The sequence below is a fragment of the Pleurodeles waltl genome, chromosome 3_1, assembly GCF_031143425.1.
Source record: "Pleurodeles waltl isolate 20211129_DDA chromosome 3_1, aPleWal1.hap1.20221129, whole genome shotgun sequence".
Taxonomy (NCBI): domain Eukaryota; kingdom Metazoa; phylum Chordata; class Amphibia; order Caudata; family Salamandridae; genus Pleurodeles; species Pleurodeles waltl.
This window is the reverse complement of record NC_090440.1, coordinates 834,646,724-834,669,626: the sequence shown is the minus strand read 5'-3', so window position 1 is coordinate 834,669,626 and position 22,903 is coordinate 834,646,724. Positions and strand designations below refer to the sequence as shown.

Here is a 22,903-nt window from a genome sequence, read left to right as displayed (position 1 = left end):
TTCATGCAAATGTTTCAGTTCAGAGGAAAAAGCAGATATACGTGCAGCTATTTCTAGAGTCGGTGACTATGATGACATAAATCTTAATCTCAGTTTTCAAAAAGTTCCCACATTCAGCAAGCCACAGATAATAAAGAAGCAGGTGATTTTCGGAAAATCCTATACAAGATTGTGAATTTAGGCTCCTGATGGAACCACACATATTAATAATTCAAATGTTTTCATACTAGCTTAGCTACAAAGGTTCTGTTTGCTGAAATGACCAGGAACCATAATCCTATGTTGATTGAAAATGTGACATTGAAATATTTCATTTGAAACAAATCCATAATGACCATCGATCAGTGATCTCATTCATGATTCACAGGGCAGCTTCAAAATTATTTTTAAACATTTGTGACTGTAGATGTTGACAGCCTTTTTTTGATTTCAATAGAAGTCTGTAAACGGATTTTGATTTGCCCTCATCTCCCTTCAGATGAATATATATGTCTTACTTACAGACTCACGTGAATATACTTGGCTTTTACACTGAGGTCAGTCGTTATTCAGCACTTTGACCGATTCTGCACTTCCACATTGACAGATACGTTATGGTGTTTCTTTATTATCGAGCACGACATATCATACCTAAACTCTGTTCTTATTTCTTCTTCTCCTAATGCACTCTCTGTGACCAATGAGCTACTAACATCTGCTCCTCCAGAACGCATGTTTACTTATAATGTCTAGTTTATCTGGTCTTAAAGACAGCAGAGTCCTTTCCGACCATAAAACAACAAATGAGCAAAAACTGATAAACGATAGAAGTGTTGAGTTGAACAACACATCAGATCTTACCACTGTATTCCAGAACAATGCTTCCGAGATGTCTGCTATTCACATGCATCAGACTCCAGAAGTTACGGTGCTTTGGTCCTGCGTTGAATAATGGCTATCATGTGAACCAGTGAAAGTTCTGTGACAATCCTGAGAGAAAAATCACTTCTCCCTTCAAGGTCTATCTAACAGTCGGCAGTAAAACACTTTAAAATTGTATTTACAAAAAATCTATACTGAACCATCAGTAGGTCCAATGTAAGAAGTAATTTCCCCAGGTGATTTTCATGTAATTAAAAGCTGAATATCTGGAATGTTTTATTGTATGCATAATGCAGTGCCTGGGAGCTCTAGAGAGAGAGAGTCAATTACAGGCTTCTTCGATCTTGACTGCCTCAGGAGACCAATAATTCATTATAATCAGCTTATCACTTGCTTGCGCAACGAGAAAACAAAATGACAGAAAATTGTGATTTATGGAGTAAGTACGATTCCGAAGTGAAATACGATGCCTGCTTAAGGTACGTTTTTTTTATTTAGTCCTCATTCATTATTACTGTTTACCCCACAGTACTGACTCTCGAAGGATAGTCACCTTTACTACAGTATCCATTCTTTATCTTCACTTCGAAGCCTCAAAAGGCCTGACTCGTCTGAATCACCTCTATAGTCCAAGAGTATTCAGTCCGGTGTAATTATTGGTCAAATTTCTGATTAGGCCAATTATTCAGGTGTGTCCAAAGAGATCTATACGAGGTAAACGTATCTTTTCTAGCCCTGATAACTAATGTAACGTTATTAATCAGTCTTTATGTGGGAGAGTCATTATAGTCCATTTTCTGGATATCTCATATCTGGCCAGGAGTATTATAAAGACATCATTTTTTTAGCATTTCTACATTGATATTTGAGATACTCTTCCTAAATAAATCAAAATATTATAGCAACTAGACTTGCCTTAATCTCCTGCCGAAAAATGTGCATGTCACTTGTAATTGGTCACATTCTATACGTCTCTCTTCAGTTTGCGTTGACATCCTGGCAGTCTTCTTGGGAGTCCAGTATATTCTGTGAAGAGTGAAAAAAATGGTTTCTTCTTAGTGAAGCAAACTTTATTGTGGTGTATATTGTGCATAGAGATACTTGCCATTAGTAGTCGAAATGTTGGTGTCTTCTTTCTAGGTATTATAGGGTGCACTCATTACAACATTTTGTAGTCATGGTATAATCTTAGATGAGGCTTCAGCTTTCTGTTTTTGGTTCGAGCTCTTTCAATAGTTCCCAAGGGAGCAGTTTGTCATTTATTTGTGAGGTGCCCCCACCTTACTTTTTATTCCTTTTAAAGAGGTACGCTAATTCTTTTAGGAACTGTGGTGTCCCAGACGAGTCCCTACTCATTGCCTAGTTATCATATCGCTGACTTCATAACATAATATACCAGCTGCATTCAACAGTTTTTACATAACCTTTTGAAAGTATTTTTGGGCAGGAATTGATACAGAAAGTTTGTTCCACAAATACCATCCAACATTTCCTGGAGCATACGCCCCACCTCAGAGCTAGCTGGGCAAAAGATTACTATGCTGCCACTCTTTAATTGAATGGCTCAGCAATACTTTTAGACTCCTGTAGTCATAAACCTCCTGTAGCTGGGCTGTTTCTTAGTTTCTTCCAAAAAAGCCATGGGCCTTTGGAGTTCCAAATATGTCAAACTCTACTACTCCACTCTACTCTACGCCACTCTACTCCACTCAGTGCCATGCCACTCTACTCCACTTTGCTTCATGCCAATAAACTCTATGCTACCATACACCACTCCACCCTATGCACTCCAGTCTATGCCACCCAACTCTACACCACTCCACTCTATGCCACTCTGTTCTGTGCCACTCTACACCACTCTACTTCTCTTTACCCTATGCCATGTTACTCTACTCTACTTTGTTGTACACTACTGTACACCACTTTACGATACTCTACTCTATGCCATGCATTCCACTTCGCTCCACTCAGCTCCAAACTATGCCACTCAATGGCACTCTATGGTACTCCACTCTGCATCTCTAAGCCACTCTACCCCAATCTAAACCACTCCACCCTATGCCACTCTATTATACACCACTCCACTTTACTCTATGCCACATTTATGTGATTCTCCACCACTCTACTCTACACCGCTCTACTCTGTACTACTCTATGCCACTCTGTTCTATGCCACTTTTCACCACTTCACTCTCACCTCTCTACTCCACCCTGCTGCACTGTATGCCACTTTACACCACTCCATACCACTCCACTCCACTCTGCTCTATGCCAAACAATGCCACGCTAATCCACTCTAATCTGTGCTTTTCTATTCCACTCAATGCCACTCCACTTTGTTCCATGTCACTTTACTCCACACCACTGTACTCTGTGCCACTCTATGTCACTCCACTCTATGCACTCAGCTCTACACCACTCTTCTTTACACCACTCCATTCTACACCATTCCACTCTAAACCACTCACCTTTACACTACTCCACTCTGTGCCCCTCCACTCAACACTATGTTACACCACACCACTCTACACCTCTTCACTACTCTATTCAATTTTACCCCACTCTACTGTATGCCACTCCATGCCACTGTACTTAACTCTATGCCAAACCATGCTACTATACTCCACTCTGCTCTCCACCGCTCTACTCCACTCAATGCCATTCCACTCTACTCTATGCCAATTTACTCCATGCCACTCTACTTTCTGCCACTCTGTGCCACTCCACTTGTTACCACTCCACTCTACACTACTTTACGCAGTGCCTTTCCTCTCAAGTCACTCCACTCTATACCATGCCACGCTACACTATGCCACTCTACTCTGCGCCACTCCATTTCACCCTATGCCACCCCACTCTGTGCCACTCCAATTTACACTACTCTACTCTACACCACACTACACTCTGCCATTTCACTCTATACAAATCTAATCTACTGTAAATCACTGTAATCTATGCCTCTCCACTCACCACTCTGTGCCACTCCACACTATACTGCTCCAGTCTATGCCACTTCACTATATGCCACTTCACTCCACATAATGCCAGTCTATGGCACTCTATGTCACTGTTCTCTACACCACTCTACTCTACACCACTCTACTGTACACCACTCCACTGTTCACTATTCTACTCTGCGCCACTCTGCTCAGCACCACTCTACTCTGAGCCACTCCACTCTACCCCACTCCACTCTATGTCACTCTACGCCTCTCCAGACTATGTCACTCAGCTCTACGCCACTTTACTCTATGCACTCTAATGTATGCCACTTTCCTGTACACCACTCTAATGTACACTTCTACACTCTATGCCATGCCACTCTACTCTGCCACTCTACCCTGCATCCCTCTCCACCACTCTACAAAACTCTGCTCTACGCCACTCTACTCTAAGCCACTCCACTCTAGGCCACTCTAATCTATGCCACTCTACAGCACTCCACTCTACTCTATGGCACTTTGCCCTATGCCACTCTACTCTACGCAACTCCACTCTACCCCACTAACTTTTAGCCATGCTGAACAGAAGCCATGCTGCTGTACAACATGGATAGAAGACATTGGCAAAGCCAATAGCTTTCACATGGGCGAAAACCTATTGGCTTAAAACTTGTAATGTCCGACTTTTTGAGAAGCGCTATTACAAAGCTTTTTGTTTCACTTCCTTCTATTCCTTCTGATATTTTGAAAAGCCTTGGGTCATTCCTTCTGCAATGATTTTTAATCCTCACTAAATTTTCCAAAACTGATTTTTTTTTTAATGAATTTGAGCGATTTCTTGTGCACAGCAACTTTGTTTCCCACACATGGGTTCAATTACGCTACTTCCATTTCCCAGCTCATCTATCTTTTCTCGAAGACAGAACAATATTCTTAAATCTACCTCTTGAATCTTGAATTTGGATGTCTGGAAGCTGCTTTTGACCTCAGCTGTTAAGTTTACTATTATGGCCACCAGTATATTGTTGGCAAGAGAGGCCCAATTTACTCTTATGTTATTCGGGATACATTCCTGACTCTTGGTCTTTACTTCTGTACAGTCTATCTGGGCCTGAATCTCATATTTATTCCCTAAAGTCATGTTGGACTTTTTGCCTTACGCAGGGTCATCCCCAGTCTTTTTGCCTCCTTCCTCCTGGTTTTTATGACCTCTCGCTGTTGGCTCTAGGACTCTGAGCACTTTATCACTGCTGACCAGTGCTAAAGTGCAGGTGCTCTCCCATCTAAAGTTGGTATGATTGGCTTATACCTAATTGGCATATTTAATTTACCTATAAGTCCCTTGTACAGTGGTATCTCTATACCCGGGGCCTGTAAATTAAATACTACTAGTGGGCCTGCAGCGGTGCTTGCGCCACCCACTGAAGTAGGCTTTCAAACCTGTCTCAGGCCTGATAGTGCAGGGCCTGTGTGCGCAGTTTTCTGCCACAGGGACCTGGCATCTAAACTTACTTGCCAGGCCCAGAACTCCCCTTTTACTACATGTAAGTCACCCCTAAGGTATGCCCTAGCTAGCCCTATGGGCAGAGTGCCATGTATGTAGAAAGGCAGGACATGTGCCAAGTTGCGTGGCCTGTCCTGATAGTGACAAACAGCCTAACTGGTGTCTCACTGCTGTGAGTGCTGCCTTCTCATAGGATTGCATTAGAAATGCCCTGCCTTATGTGTAAGGGGTATTGTCTGATTTATGAGGGGTAGCGTAGGCGTGTTTGGTATGGTTGTGATGGTGATAATAAATGCTGCTTACTGGTGTGGGTGTATTTTTTATTACTATCACAGAAATGGCACTTCTCGAAAGTGCGCATTTATATGTGCGTAGTGACTCTGGTGTTTTGCAGCTTGACTCCAATCCACGTCTGGGCAGAATGACAGTTGGGGCTTTGTGCATACTTTTCAGACAGCCTGTACACAGGGAGGGTGGAGGTGTCACAGAGGTGCATCTGCATACTGAATAGTCTTCCTGGGCTGAGAAAAGGGAGAGGCAGGGCACACCTGCATTTGTAAAGACTGTGCCCTGGCCTCACACAATAGGGTTGTTAACCCCCCATTGATGTTTGGAGCCTGTGCTGAAAGGAGAGAGGGGGCACTCCCAGAACCAGTTGTAACTGGCTGGAACCTCCTCTCCCTACCATTGTAAAACACTGTAAGAACTGACTATAAGTACAGGGGAATTTCCCCCACAATTTGGAGACTCTTGGAATCATCTTGGAACTGGAAACCAAAAGCTGAAAGGACTCACCAGGAACCGCCATGGACTGCTGCTGCTGTGCTGACCTGTGACCTGCCTGGTCACTGTGAAGGACTTGCCACTTGCTGCCTTTCCCTTGTGCTGGCCTGTAGCTGGGCCCTTCACCTGAGGACCTTGTCTTAAGACTCTGCTCCCCAGAGGCAGGGTGCTGTGGCCCCTGATCCCTTCATCCATTTCTTCACGAGGGGTGCTTCTCTGTGGTTTGCAGCGCGCTTATGGAACCTTGGGAGCTCGTAGGCTCCTGGCTGCTTTGTGCCCCTTTAAATAAGATCACCGCAGCGGCCCGGGAAGCTGGAAGAACACTTGCGCACCGCATCGAGAGCAGGCGAGTGTCTGCTCGGGCCCCAGGAGGGGTCCGATCTTCTTGTGGCTTCACGGCAGGACCAGGGGAAGGCGCAGGGAGTGCCCCCTTCCCCCTGGCCTCTGCGTTAGGAGCAGGACGCTCCTTTTCTGCTGTTAGGTAAAACAGGCATTATTGTGGGCCCCCCTTGGTGGAAGGGCCAGTGGAGGCCGGGGGGGGCCCCCAGAGATCGCGGGTCCCGGGAGGGGCCTGTCATTAAACCAGAGGGGGTGTGTGGTGCCCCCCTCCTGCCCTAAGTTGTTTTTGCTGGCTTTGGCCCCCCTTGTGAGGGCCGGTTGAGACCCTGGGGGCCCCCCAGTAATCACGGTCCCCGGAGGGGCCTGTCTATAAAAGAGAGGAGGTGCATGTCGCCCTCCTCTGACCCCAGAGTATAAGGGAGGCCCCCGTTTTGCACATAGGAGCGCCGGGGGCCCCACTGTTCGCCTTCTAGGCACTGGAGGTGCCTTCATCCAACCAGGTACTGTTTAAAGGACCAATGTAGTTGCAATCCAAAGTTCTTTCTACAGACTTTTCTTTGATTCATATATTACCTACCTGCGTTTAATGTTTTTACATATGTGTATGCAAATGTTTCTTTTATGGACCTGCTTGCTAATATGTTTTTCTAACTTGCCATATGTTTTCTAATGTTCCTACTATGGGCATTTTATGATATTCTTATGACAAGTGCTGTGATATAATAACGTGTTTTCCTGACTACTTCTTATGTTGCAGAATACTGAGTAACCTTTGTGTTATGTATGACTACTGCTAGGTTGCAGAGTAACTAATGTGTAACGTTCTGAAAACTGCCAAGGTAGCAGGATAGTACTGATATGTGATGTTTGGTCTGATAATTGCCTTGTGTACAATACAGTATATTTTCATATAATCTGGTGTTGTGTTTCCTTTGTGGTGGGGATATTGCATCACGTGTGTTGTGTGTGTTGTGCAAACGCTTTACACATTGCCTCCGGGTTAAGCCTGACTGCTCGTGCCAAACTACCAAGGGGGTGAGCAGGGGTTATCTTGGACGTGTAACTCCCTTGCCCTGACTAGAGTGGGTAAGTTCTGCCTGGCTGAGGTGCATACCCTAGCCAACCAGAAACCCCATTTCTAACAAGTCACATTTGGAGTCACCAGGTAATCAACTCTGCTTTGAGTGTTTGCGTTATTCATGATATTGCCAGCTGCAATACCAACCCTCTGTTCCCAAGTACCCTTCTACTCACAGCATCCGCCTTGTTTCTGCACCCTGATGTTTTATTCGACTCCAGGAGGATGCATAGTTACTCTTTCCCACCCAATGTTTTTGTGGCTCCGGCTCTATTCTAATCACTCTGAACAGTTGTTTTTCTATTCCTTGATTGGAACTATTCATTGTTACCATTTCTACCATCATAACATAGTACTTGAGAGATGGGGCGCTTTTAGTGAGCCTATATTCTGTTTCCTGGTCTGTTTACATGCTGCAAGTTTCCTCTGGATCTTGTACTTTGCTGTGCCATTATTATTATTATTTGAGCTTATCCCAGTTGCTAAGGCCAGCAAGTGATTTTGTCATAAAGATCTAAAGTCAAGACTCTATTATGTTCCTGATCGTTAAGTTAGCTTAGCTGCCTTTGACCCAGATACCACATCATTATCTTTCAAGAAGCCTGTGAAAGTGTCAAATCATCCAGACAATGACCTTGACAAACACCTAAGGTGAAATGTGTCTGAGACAAGTTCCCTATTATCCAAGTTCCAAGGCCAGACTGAGAATGTATAATGTACACAATGTAGTGTGAACTGATTTACTTTGTCATACTGGTTTATACAGCCTAATCTTGAACAGTCATACTGGTTCATACTGGTTATATCTGGAACTAAGTGGAAAATCGCCGATGTAGAGTAAAGGTCAATGCCCAATACTAAAAAAAAAACCTATGAAGTGGTCACTAAGAGAGAAGTCTTTAACCCAGATTAACACATGAGATCCTGCCAGACGTCCTGCAAGACTGCAATACTGCTGCAGCATCCATTCCGTTCTGAAAGCTGATGCTGAGCCAATTAGGAAATATGAAGAGCTGAACCCAGCCGATGTGTCTTTTCCTTTAGAGGGAAAACTCCCTCCTGGTCAAAGTCTAACTCTGATAACCACACTTTCTCTGCTGTGAACAGATATGCAGCATGCTGAATCCCAAGAAACTCTACATGCAAGTTAGCTTCTCCACGCTGTCATGGTGTAGTGCATAGCAGTAGTCTTTGGGGTGTTAGGTAACCAACGACATTCCAACCATGTTAACAATTTTAATAATATTCTTGCTGTTAGTGTCATGCATTAGTGCTCTTTTAATTGTATTCTGTGTGTTTCTTTTTGTAGTGCAGTACTTGTGTGTGATATTCTAAAGAACAAAGTTTGATTTGAAATACTACTGCATCCCTGACCCATTTTAAGTGATTATTAAAACTCAGAAAGCACAGACACCACATTGACAGGTATGTTGAGCATGGTTGTGTGGGGCTAGAACAACCCGAACTTACATGCTCAAGTACTGGTGTGCAGAATCAAGTTCAGGATTCATGGGTGGGAAAGTTAAACTTTGTAGAACTAAGCCAAAGCCTTGGTTTACACAATAGGTTTTGGTTCTAACTTTAGTTTAAGGAGAAATATGTATTGTACTAAATCTAGGTCTACTAGACAACATTGAGTAGTTGGCCTTAATTCTGTTTGCTCATCATTTCGCCCTTCTACCGCTTTTGAGTGTTAGTTTGGGCTCAGTAATTATTATTTTCCTAGTTGAGGATTTGAGTTCAGTACTGCACTTTGTTGCTTAATAGAGGATTTCATGTATTTACTCCACTTCTCTCTGCCCTCTTCCTTTATTGCATCTTTGAGTTTGCCCACACCTCCTCCTTTTATTCCTGTAAGGGCTGAATTTTCAGCTCTCTCACTGCTGCCTCTCTCAATGGCTATGAGCTCCGTAGTCATGAGGGCAACCAATGACAATCCAAAGGCTTGGTTGTGGAAATGTGTGTGGTCGCTGGTGTTGGCTCATAGTTACATTCTTCAGCTGGCCTCATGGTCATGGGAGAAGTTCTAGTTGCACAGCACAAATTCCCGATTTAGGCAGATTAGTGCTTGAATGCAGGTGTGACACTGATCATTGCTGAAGCAAACCTGGTTCACTGAAGGATGTGATAACATTTAACCCTCCTGTATTCAACTTTCGTTTGTACATGGACCTGCAGTGGCATTGCAAGGGCAACGTGGGCCCTAATGCAAGCAAGGAAATTGGGCCCCTCGTTTTCTAGTAAAATCAACCACTACTAAGGTGAAGTGGCCCTTGTATCTCTGGGCCCCAGTGCAGCCAGCTCTTCTGCAATATTCATTGCTGTTCCCCAGTTGGCATTTCCTGCTGTTCTCTTGGTGTTCACACCTCATCAGTGCTTTTGTACTACTTTTAAATATTTTGTTTTTCCCCTTGAACGGGTAACAATACATTTAGGGGGTCATTCTGACCCTGGCGGTCATGGACCGCCAGGGCCGGGGTTGGAGGATGCACCGCCAACAGGCTGGCGGTGCATCAAGGGCAATTCTGACCGCGGCGGTAGAGCCGCGGTCAGAAAAGGGAAACCGGCGGTTTCCCGCCGGTTTTCCCCTGCCCCTGTGAATCCTCCATGGCAGCGCTGCAAGCAGCGCCGCCATGGGGATTCCGACCCCCTTCCCGCCAGCCTGGTTCTGGCGGTTTTCACCACCAGAACCAGGCTGGCGGGAACGGGTGTCGTGGGGCCCCTGCAGTGCCCATGCCAGTGCCCATGCCTAACAGGGCCCCACATTGATTTTCAGTGTCTGCCTAGCAGACACTGAAAATCGCGACGGGTGCAACTGCACCCGTCGCACACCAGCAACTCCGCCGGCTCCATTCGGAGCCGGCTTCCTCGTTGCTGGTGCTTTCCCGCTGGGCGGGCGGTCGGCCTTTTGGCGGTCGCCCGCCAGCCCAGCGGGAAAGTCAGAATGACCGCCGCAGTCTTTTGACCGCGGTACGGTCTTCTGGCGGTCCCCGCCAGGCGGGCAGCTTCCGCCGCCAGCGGGGGTCAGAATGACCCCCTTAGTCATTTTTAAGACGTCCAGCAGATGAGTTCCTTGGAAAATGTACCCTTGCTCTACAGCATTGCTGTAGATTGAAGCTGCATGTGTCACCAGCAAGTCAAGGTTGTGTCAGTGGAAGCAGCTTACTGAAATAAAACATTGTTCAATCTGAATTAAACATCTCTTTCCTTCATTGTTCCTTCATGTTTAAAGTGGTCTAGTGGTATTAAACATGTCTGCTACTACACCATTATGTTTCATTTATATTTTGCTCAATCTTCTAGATTGAAGCTGCTAATTAATCTGTCCAGGTCAAGTTGTGTGACAGGGCAGGTCCATGCCTTTGCATCATGTGTAAAACCGTGGCAAGCAGGATATCAGAGAATGTGCTCTTGCACATTTACATTGATCACTTTCAGTGGCATGTACTCATCTAGAACCGTGCTTGTCAACAATATGAGTGGTACGTCCAACTCGGTTACCTCATGCTAGGAAGTGCTATCCATATCTGCACCCCAACACTCCCAGGGGCGGTGAAGGGTCTGTTTGCGTTGCAGAAAACGTCCTCTGTTGAGGGGCATGCACGTCTTGGCCAGTTCCAGTGATGGTCTAAAACCCCTGCTCTTTTGCTATGCATGGTTTACCTGGTGCAGTTTTGTTATAAGAAATTCATCTGCACCGCATTGCAGGAGTTCACTTTCGTTGAGCTCATTGTCATACAAAGTAGATGCATCCGCCACACACATTGTAACATTACATGTTGTATGATATAAGGATTCTTAGTGAGCTGGCCTTTAGTGCAAAATTGTGCAAAATTGTGTTCGTTTAATCCCCTAGTCTAGTTTATGTAGTAGCATGACATGCTAAAAGGCAGCCTTCTGTGCATTCATCAAAAAAGCAATTAACTGCTGAGTAGCAGAAATTGCAATAAATGTAATACAATCAACCAACCAGTCACAGATCGCAAATGTGATTATACAGTCAAATGAAACAAGTACTGACAAAGATATTAGGTCTTGTCTTTGAAACGCATCAGGTGAACTTTTGGTTTTGCCGGTGCTTGTTGCTGATGCAGAGGAGAATCGGCAAAAAGAAAATAGAAAATGGCTACCCAGTGTGATGAAATACGTTCATCCATGCATCACAATGTATGCTCATGTATCTGTCAGGACACTGTTAAGGCCCTTTTTTTGCTTTCCTACTTTTAATTTACCATTCCGAAATGGCTGCTACTCATCTTGAAGCAGTAGATTATAATAGACAGAGCACAAGAGAGCATTTTATAGAAAGGAGTGGCCCTGTGGCAAATTTTAGTTTCTGGGCCTTCTAAACAAAGAGAGTGCAAGAGAAAATAGAAAAAAAATCTGAGTGGAATGGGAAACGGCAGTGAAATCAACTGATGCTCAGGGGAAGCAATATGCAGAGTGCAACAGAGAAGTGAGGGAGAAGCAGTAGAAGGACAAGTACAAATACTCCCATTAAGTGTTCTTAGAAAAAGGAAATTATTTCCCTCGATGTGAGGAGAATGATCAGAAGGGTGATGCCATAATAGTGAGGCCCCGCCTGGGTTGGGGCACACCAACGACATTTGCCACGCTGATGTTTTCTTTCAAATTTCACGAGCTTTTCTGAGACACCCAAGGAGCTGCACTTGGCGCCCATTGGCTGTCACCGGTCAGCGAGGTTGTCTGGGTGTCCGGCAGGGCAACAAGAAGGGGCATTTAAGCCCAAGGGTTTTTCAGATATCCGCATTACTTCCTGATTTGTTGTGCCCCTGGTGACCATTGAGGTACTCTACTGCCCCGGGACACAAGCTTCTGAGAGGACTCATTCAGCCTTGAGGCTTCTGCTGCGGTTGACTCTTACCCGAGGGACCGTGTTCTTGCCAGCAGATGCAGCTCCCCTTTTCACCTTCGCCGGGGATCAGCGTCGGCATGCTGCAGGCACAGGTAGAGATGTGAGGAAGAAGCAGCACAAGGAAGAGAGAGAGCCTGAAAATGCAAATAATCTCACTAAGTGGGAGTATGACCAAAAAAATTAAATATTTCCCCGAATGGAAGGAGAATGTGTATCATCCAATCAAAATTACTGTAAGTCAGCTGTGTTTCAAGGGAGGGATAAGAAAAGGAAGGAAACTCATTGGCTAAGAAGCAAGCTGAAAAGTTGGACAAGGAAGTTGACCATTTAATAGCAATGAGCACTCTCAAAGTCTACTATAATTAATGGTATTGCACACAATATACCTTTTGACAAAAGACAGCAAATGCGGTTGTAAACAAGACCTAAAGACAATGTTATCTATTCAGATTGTTCTTGTCATTCAGCACTACTATGCATAGGGTGTTCGAAATTGCCAAAAGCTCCGTTTGTCATCTTCAGTGAAGCATTTTTTAAATCTTCAGCACCTACATGACTTTGGCAAAGAGTAAAAATACTTTTGCAAAATGTATCATAGGAGTGAAGAAAACCCATCATAGCTCACTTCTCTTGTAATCAATTTCTCCTTGGAAAATATGCTGGAATTCGTTTTTGTGACAAATTTCACCCTAGACGTTTGTCTCCTTTACAAGCGGTCACCAGTGAATTATGATTTTGCATAGACCTAGTTTATACTAGATATATTGAACTGTTAATTGGTAGATTTTCTTTTGGTGATGGTGTGATGTGTGGATTATGTTCTGTTATTTATGTAGTTATGCATGCTATGCATTGTGTTTGTACTAACATCCTGTATCATTTTCTAAAATTAAACCTTCATAGCAATTTGCTCCAAGTCCTCCTACCCAACGTCGACCTGTTGTAATGTCTAAACCCGTCATGCTGCCCCCTGACCCTAATTTCACGCTTAGGCCAGCAATCAAACCAGACAATCTGGTAAGATAAGTGCATTTTTACAGTTTACGAGTGCTTTGAAGGATGCTGTGAAGGTGTGATTATTGTTTTTGACAAACTGCAGATAAACGTTTGTTTTATAAGACGATCTACAAAGATGGTAAGGTTTTTAAGTAGTGGTTGTTCTGTGCAAAATATACATTTCGGGTGTAATAAATGTATTATTCTTCATCTAATCGCTCACTAGTCTTTTCCGATGGGAATGGAGTGTAATAAGGCCTCTAGCATGCAAGGTAGGTCAACTTTTCATCTTTCTATTCAGCATTGACCAGCTTCAGGTAATATGGGCCCATATTGCAGAAGCTGCTGTTATAGAAGTACACATGCTGCTGGTATTACAAAGTGGGACTCCTAGTTCGTTCTGTTACACTGACTGCCATTGGAGGAAGCTCAGTCTTCTTACTTTGGAGATTTCCCCCATTTGCTTTGCGATGTTGTAAATGCAGAGGGCAGAGAAGGTCCATGTAGATAGTGTATGGGTTAAATAGCTCCTACTTTAAGCTTCTGACTAGAAATAAGGCATAACATGTATGCATTATAATCAGTGATGAGGATGCTTCTGGAAGACATACACAGAGTGACAGAAGAGATCTCAACTCTCGGAGACGGCAGCTGGTATCAGGAGGCACACCCACACACTGCACGTCTATAACCTTGACTGAACTGCATGTAACATAAAGTGATTTGTGGTTGGGTTCTACACCACATGCCGATACATTGTGCCTGTGTCATTCCTTCTGCCTGTGGTTCATTCCTTCATGCTTAGGTTGTAATAACCATCTACCATAGCTCCAGATATCCCTTCTGTTATGAAGATCATCTGGACTAGTGTACTCCATTGGTCCTCAGTTCTCACAGCCCTCATCCTCGGGGTTGCCCTAAGCTCAGCCAATAGGCAATTTCAGAATCTGCATTTTGTAGCACTCAGAACAAGGTCGGACCTGCAGAACTGCCTCTTAAAACCAGCGTGCACAGGTTCGCCTACAATTCAGCAGAACAGAAGTAATCTTCCGGCCGTGCATAGTTATTTTTTTTAAATATGGTACTATACGTTTTGTGGGTACTAATGGTCTTTAACCCTTTAGAAAAAAGTAACCCTAACAGCAAAAGTGAAGTCACACTGGTCATTTTGGCAAGTGATAGCGCAATGACCTTATGAAGTACAGAAGCATGAACAGTCTATAAAACATGTATAAGCGCCCATAGTAGTTCTTGAGAGCGAACACACAGAAATCCTATAGGAAATGTTCTGCCATAGAGGATGCTGGCTTAAAAAGTTATGTCAAAAGTTATGTCCTAAGTATGTGTTTTGGCCCTCAGCTGCCTGATGTATTGATCAAAATTAACAGTAATGTACTTAATGGTTGAATTTCCGGTGTCAAAAGTAATTTGTTAGACGATGGTCTAGGAGAAGTAAGTTTATATCTGAGGCTGGCTGTTTCACTCTTGTGACTGACTGCCCTGCGCTTCTACGCACCTTTTCAAGTACAACAAAAGCAGGCTGGGTGAAGGCCAGCTGAATGGCTGCATTTCCCTCTTATCAAATGTTTTCAAGCATTAAGTACATTAGTGTTCATTTGACTCGGAAATTAATCGTGGAGCTTTAACCTCTGTAAATATATTAAAAAACAAACTTATATCTTCATTTTCTCTGGTTCAAGAATAGTGCTAAACAAACACCCGAGACACAATCTGCCTTAAGTGGCATCAAGTTAAACGAGGAACCATTTTACGTCACTCGGGTTGACTAAGGATAGATCACTGTTAGGAGCTGAAAATGCCTATGTGAGTTTTTTGTTAGGCCCACATGATCTCACTCAATTCACAATTTTTTCATAACGGTCAAGCTTATAGCCATTTCCAGAAATGTGAAATTTCACATTACTTTTGCCTATGGGAAACTGGTTCGAGTAAAAAATTAGCCAAGGGACATTTTCTCCGCACACAAGACATTTTCTACTCAAGGTAGTCTATTGCCAGTATTTCAATTAAGTTTTTAATAAGAACGTCATGTCCATTAAACAAGCTTATGGGCAAAATATCCTAATAAATGCTTACATCAGCTTTGTAACCTACACTATCAGTATTACAAATATAGATTCCTTCATTGCCATAAATTTCAGACCATTGAAGTTTACCATTGCAACATTTTCATCACATAGCTGGTTTATTTTTTAATTCTTTAAATATATTTCTACAGGTGTGTGATTTAATAGACCAATTTCCCTGTTGCATAGCTAGTTAATGATTAAATATTGCATGGCTGCGTTTTCTTGTTTTAGAATATTGTTTTTTGAAGTATTTAACATATATTTCTATAAAAACCAACAAAATTAATCATGGTGAGTAAAGTATGTGAATATCTAAATATTTTCATCATTATATGTCTCATGATTTATTGTTTGTTGGCCAAATCGCTTGAGTTTTGGATCACGTTAGTGTCGACACAGCTGCAATAAAAGAAGTGTCGATGTGGCCTTTATTTATTTTCATATATAATTAATCTTCACTGAGAAACTGAGTCCTTCTTGTCAAAGAGAAGTGTGAAAATATTTTGAAAAATACAAACTTCAGACTAGAAACAGCAGTTTATGTAGGGGTAACACGTGCTCAACAAGACTACTACCACTGTTAATTTGAGCCAGTGGTTGCAGGTGAGGCCCACCACAGTCAACTGTTTCCTGTCCCACTTTCAAGGCCCAACTGGCCCTACTGAGTGACAGGCTTTTCTCCTGGAGAATGGAAGGGTGGGGCTGATTTTGTTACCAGGACCGTTTTTGTAGCAATATAGCAGTTTTAAATAAAAGCACCCGCTGCAGAGTTCCTTGTATAACCAGCAGTTTTCAGGCAGCAGTGAAAGCCTCAAGGCAACTCTTGTGATTAATGTACCTTTGGTAGAGAGATCAGAGTTGTGTCTAGTCACAGCTTTTACTCATCTAAGGTAGTGCACAGGGTTAAAAAAATGCCTGCTGCAAAGCACGTGAACCTCGCAGAACACCGAACATTAATATATTGCTACAGCTCAGTGGGGTACTGCTTTTGTCACAAAGATCCTTTTGTTACTGTGCAGTTCATAGGTTACAGTCATAATCTAGCACAGTGAGCTATGAACTGTATCAAAGAGCTGCATGCAAACTGTGCAGTACAAGTTAGAAAGTTATGTTTGTTCCCAATCTTTTATTATTCTAATGTTGCTAGAAAGGGTTTATTTGGATAGAATTACATTCTTACTAGTAAAGCCCACCCTAGCTACTGTGTTACATCCTGAATACTGAGTTTATGCTTCTCCATACCAAGCACTCTTATGAAATGTCTACCACTATGAATGACGTGAATCCCATACTTTGTAGCCTCCTTTTTTATATACACTGATTTAACACACGTGTGATTCACTGTCTCTGTATGTGTGCATGACGTAAGGTGCTCCGACACACACTGGCGTGAGACCTGCTATAAATCAAATTAAATAAATGTGAGAGATGAACAGACGAAAGGATTTTGGAGGATGATAGTGTGGGAATCATTGAAAAGCCCCAACACAGATTGCCATATCATGGTGCACTGTAAGGTCATCATTTACTATGATTTAAAAGCTAATACAATTGAATACATGATGAAAAATGTGATCTAGAATGCACAGTGTTTGCCATTTTTTCTCAAATTTTCTTGTGGGGAGAATCCCCCCGCTAACCCAAAAGCCCCATTGAAGTAGTCAGGCTCACTCGATGTGCTTGCTTGCTGTGCGCCTTATGGGGGCTGGTCTGATAAAAATTTGCCAGTGCTGCTTTGGGTTCCCAGTCCAGCCCTGCCCACTTTCACATTCTCAAGCAACACCTGGAGGTCTCTATTAGTCCTCCATGGTCACACCTCATAGTTCCTCTTAATTAGGTATTTCAGGTATTTCAGCATAACTGTAACCTGTGACTTGCAGGTTACATCAGGCTCTCTAAAAGCAATCATGAAACCAATGAGCGATCTCACGAGGACTACAAAGCTGTGGTCTACATGCTAAATGCAGTGTTCTGCAGCAGGTACACTGACCCTCTGAGATATGTCATTATAATTGAAGCATGTGGGGCTACACTTAAGGTCGTCCAGCAAGTGAATTACCCCCCCCCCCCCCCCCGAGACATGCTGAATACACATTGTGGCTTAAGATCTAAGCTATCAATATACATCTGTTTCTGATCAACTAAGTAAGCCATAGTGCTTTATTGGCGTTTCCTTGCCAATTTCTTTCAGGGTAGAGTTAAAAAAAAGAATAATACATGTGTACTGGTTGCCTTCCATTGACTCTGTGTCCACTCTTAACACCTCTCAGAATCATGTGCTGCTGTTTGTGACTCCACATCTGTCTCTGTGCCTCCTCCCAGTTAGTGCGTTTCGGAGTATATTTTTCCCAAATTTCAGCACTTTCAGGACCAGGAGGTATGCCCAAGATTTTCCATACTTTTATTCCCGATTGATTCTGGCGCTCTGCCGTGTATTCTGGGATGTTAGGCCACATTTCGCGCTTTCAGCGTGGTTTCATTAACACTCTGGTCTTTAAATTAGAGGATTATTACTTTAAATGTGCAAACTTTTATTATTGGTAATATAGTAATGCACGAAAAGGAAAGATTTGATTTCCCTAGACAAACATCAAGTGAATCTCTTCTAAACCACTTGGTAAATGTTTGCACTCATCCTGGCGTGAGCCCCGATAAACTACAGAATATACATCACATATCACACCTCCTGTTTTCTGACGTCAGGATGCACCTCCTTCCTTCCATTGCCACTCATGCACCTGTTTATTATTTTAAAGACGTACGTTTTTTTAGATGTTTTTTCATTTTTCCTCAAATGTAACATTTCCTTGTCCCTACACAACACTCTTTTCCCATGAGAAAACAATATACTAGCATAAGCTTTCAAAAACGAGAACACGTATTAAGCACATAAACCCTCTTAAGCACATAAGCGCTCTGTGACTGAACGTTCTGACTGATAAATGCACTAACATGTGACTAAGTTAAGAGTGACAGAAGAGGGAGAGCTTTGAATCTCAGCCATGAAACATCAAGAAAAGAGGATTTGTATTTCATTTTAAAAATTACGTTTATATCCAAAAGTAAAAAAAAAAAAAGATCAAATAAATGAACATAAAAAAGGGGGTCGGGAAGCCAAGCACAAGCTATTGCGCACTGCGTGTCGTGTTGACTTGTGTATATAAATGCATTGTATTGTCCTTTAGTTTTACGCGAAATAACCAGGGCGGACTGTGTTTATCTTACAGCAACCTGAGATGTTAAAACGGATGGTGGTTTACAATTCCTCGTTTAGGTCGAACAAAAAACAAGTAATAACGCATACCTTTTCGTTCCCTGTGTGCGGTGCTCTTTCTTGTTTGGGTTGTGAATGCATTCTACACTACTTTCCTTCTGCATTTGTTGACTGAGCTAAGGACCTGGAAAGGGTCAGTCCTAATTGCTCAGAGCAGAATGCCTCTGCTGTCTTCTGTGATACCTTCAGCTGCGCGTCCTCTCTTCTCTATGAGATAGTGCATGTTTTTGTATTGGCTTATGTTGTGCGCATGAATAGACACTCTGCTTTTAAGCCCTCCGTTGTTCCTCTAATAGAGCTCCCAGGATGCTGTCACAGTGCCCGTGCCATTGTTTGTATCTTCTGTCATTATGTGTTTTCAATGAACTGGTAAACATGATATGAATTGGGGGGTACTTATGTACCACTTTATCTAAAACATTTAAACAGTCACAGTTTGTCAGTTATTACCATGTGGCTACATCTGGTCGTCAAGATGGTGACGAATGAGCTGATAATTTTACTACTGTACTTTGGCTTTGCGAAAATGGATACTCAAATGATTACATGGTTGTAGGAAAATGCCTCTTTTTGCAGATTACCTCCATTTTTATTGGAATGTTTTTTTACTGTTTGCACAGGGACACTGTTAACCTGGCCCCAGAGCATGTGCTCTGACACCTAAACATTCTGAAATTGGCCTTACTCCTAATTGCCATATTTAATTACAAAGTTATGAGTTTATAGTACATGGTAAAAAGTTTACCCAGGGCCTGTAAATTAAATAGCTCTACATGACTGCAGGCCAGTCACCAGTAACCTGGCTGTGCAGGTTTAAATGCAAATTCGACCTGTCAAAATAATCCCTGTTGGCAGGCTCAAACCCTCCTTTAGAGCAGTATGCATGATATTTAATAGTGGGACATGTACATTTTTAGAGTAAAACCTATCCTCACAATAATAGGGCACCAAAAGCTATTTTCACTGTTGTAGGATTACAATGGGGAACTGCCCAGGAGCTGGGTCAGAGTGACTTGCCCCCTCTCCCCTCGTATCTGACCCACCCTCCCCTGCAGTTGGCCTCAAACCTTATCCTCATCCTGGTCTAGCTCAACTCTTTGCCCATGGTTAGAGCTTTGTTTTGTTTGGTGCTATTTTTATTTCAAACTTAAAAAATTAATATCACTGTTTCCTCTTTTTGGATTTTTGGTGTTTTCATGTAATTTTAGTTATTAAAATATTCTCGATTTTGTTTTAAATTGGAGTGGATTATTATGTTGTGTTTTTGACTTTTTAACTGTTTTAGAAGTTCTGAATGCTTTACACAATTTGTTAAGTTAAGCATGTCTGCTCTGTGCCTTAGCAACCATTTAAATTACTGAAACTTTTACTTGACCTAACAGGAATAGTGACATCCTTACTTAGGGTGCACTAACATTCACCGTAACAAATAACCCTCTTTCTCATAACAGTTATACAGCTGCATAACACTAAAACATAAGTATTTAATAAATACTGCCCTTCAATAAAATTCCATCCAATAGATCTCCTACCAGTGCATAATCAAGGTAAATATAGATTTAATTAATATTCTTAACTCAACATCTAATTACTTACACTTCACATGCAATGCAGTGGGTAGGTTGATGTGGAAGATGCAATATTTTATCATGCAATGTAAAACATACAATATAGTGAGTTTTTACAAGTTGTAGGTGTTCACCAAAACATGTCAACTATGTGAAAAATCTATGTTAGCTCGAACTAAACTAGGGTAACATAATTTCATTGCTCTTATCATAAAGGCTTCAGGTCACTAAATACATTGGGCATGATTAAGACTGGTGACGAGAAGAAACCTTGGGCATGACTTGAGAGTATACATGGCTTGGGTGTAACACTTAGGATCAATTAATGTGTAGAATTGATGTAGTAATTGATGGTGGAGCTGGAACTCTCTATCTCTATGATTGTTAACATGTACCTGACTACCCATGTGAACATTAACAAAGGTATTCTTCAGAATATTTCCATTCTTCCCAGGCCCTCTATAGTCCTTCCACTGTTATGTTGTTTTCTTTGGACTCACAATAGGTGAAACAGATTGTGCCACTTCTAGTGATGGGAAAGTGCGGGCAGAACTATCTCACTTTGGATAAACAGAAACAAAGCACCTTTGTATGAATGTTTGCAATGATAAATGACATATTGTATGGTGTAGTAAGGGTCAATCAAACTCATGATACAATTGCATTTTTCCCTTTTGAGCTGTGGGTAATGGTTCAGAAAGGATGCTACACTCACTCATCTTTGTTCAATTTATGATGGCCTTGATTTTGACCAGTTATCACTTTGTGGAGCACAGTTTGGCTCTGTTGTCCATCTAAGAACCTTCAATCAGCTATCAGTAAGTGTTGTTTAGCTTCTTCAAGGCAATACATTGACCTGTTGAAGGTGTCTTCCTTCCCAATCTGTTAATAATTTTCTCCTCAACGCCGCATGCCTTGTTTTATATGCTAGAGAAATGGCTGCTTCCTCTAATGCCTGCTGTAATGGATTAGTAGCAGTGATGGCTGGTAATTTCAGGAGGGAGGGGGGTGGGTGGGGAGCACACACACTCATTCATTCACACACACATCCATTCACAGCACTCATCAACATTCAAGCATACATGCACGCACCAAACATTCATTTAAAGAACACACACACACTTACCTTCAGCTCGGACATCCCAGGAGGATAGGGACTGCTGCCTTCCCTCACTGGCTGAAGGCAGCAGTCCCAAATTCGCCACAGAGTGGGATGAGGTCAGTGAGACTTCTGACCCCACCCCCCTCTGTGAGGAGGTGTCACTGATTGACACTCACCCTGGGTGCTTCAGAGCTTAAACCTGAAGCGCCCAGGTCGGAGTCAATGGGTGACGCTTCCCCTCGTCACTGACGGGGAGGGCCTCGAGGCACCTTTGCTGAGCCGAGGTGGTCATTCATGCCCATAGGAGCTGTGACCTCCTCAGCCCAGAAAAGTTCAGCTCTGGCAGCCAGGAGCCTGGACAAATTGCGCATGTCTAGCTCCTGGCTGCCTGAGCTGAACATGAAGAGTGTCTGTCAGGCTGACCTTTGCTTAGCCAGACAGGCACTCTTTTTGAGGGGCAAAAGGTGGGGGCAGGCATGGCCCCTCTGCCCTAAAGGATGGGCTGTGGCTGATTAGTAGCCCCTAAGGATGCCCTCAGCTATTGTAACCTGGTTTTGACATAGATGGCATCTCCTTCTCTTTGGTTAAATGCCCCCTCCATTGTTCATTATCTATGAAGATGATAGGGAATGGGCCTCTGGCTCAAAAATGAAATGCAATGATAGGAGCTTTTCTAACCCTGTCACATTTCTTCTTCAGTGTTCCTAGATATGTACAATGAGTTTTAACTGTGGATCTCTTCTCAATGTCTAAGTAGAGCTTTACTGAAGTTGCGCACCACTGGCAATAAAAAGTCTCTAGAGCACCTGCAGCTGTGGGAGCCTGACATCCTACACCAGCTGCCTGTTAAACTTTCCGATGTGCAGGCTAATGTCACCAGTAAAACAGACTGCTTCATTACAGTCCCAGGAGAGGCTCTCCTTCCTCATGTCAAGGACCCAGGAACTATAATCACACATAAAAATTCAGGAAGAAGATGGTTTTGTACACCAAAATATAAATGAAACTAAAATGGTTGACTTGGGCTATATCATTTCAGCTTTTATATTAGGTGGGTTGAGAAGGAATGCATAGTCTCATAAAGTGGGGCAGGCAGTTATCCCTCAATCAGAAGAGAGGCATGGTATGGAGGAATGAGAGCCCCATCCATTTTATAAGAAGCAACCCACACCAAACTGAGGTAAAGACTGGGAAAATCAGAACTACTGAAGCGAGGTGCAGGTACAGTCAGGATGCAGCCTATTAAATTTACAGGGTATCTGTACCTCAAATAAACGGGAACAATCCTTTACAACAATAATGTCCAAGTAGCCCTTTCTTCCTTAGCCAAGGCAAACCACAACACCTCCTCTAGGAACATTGTAAGTTTTTGTACTTCACAAATTATGGAATGAAATGTTAAGATATGCACACTGTAGTGTACAGGATACTTCCTGTTACCAGTCAATGCTCAGGCCCCTTTATTTTCCTTCTGTTTAAGAGAAAGTTGT

General features: G+C 42.8%; 1 protein-coding gene across 2 annotated transcripts in view; it reads left to right on the top strand.

Moving 5' to 3' along the window:
• The window catches only part of USH1C (USH1 protein network component harmonin), a 605,394-nt gene that overhangs the window by 458,929 nt on the left and 123,562 nt on the right, over positions 1 to 22,903 (top strand). Inside the window, exons 21-22 of one of the 2 annotated variants that reach the window (XM_069223746.1) lie at positions 13,287 to 13,400; positions 18,697 to 18,759. The exons of the other annotated variant lie outside the window; for it this stretch is intronic. Of the exons in view, the coding sequence (XP_069079847.1) occupies positions 13,287 to 13,400; positions 18,697 to 18,759 (177 nt within the window). The remainder of the gene's footprint in view (positions 1 to 13,286; positions 13,401 to 18,696; positions 18,760 to 22,903) is intronic. 2 annotated transcript variants of the gene reach the window in all.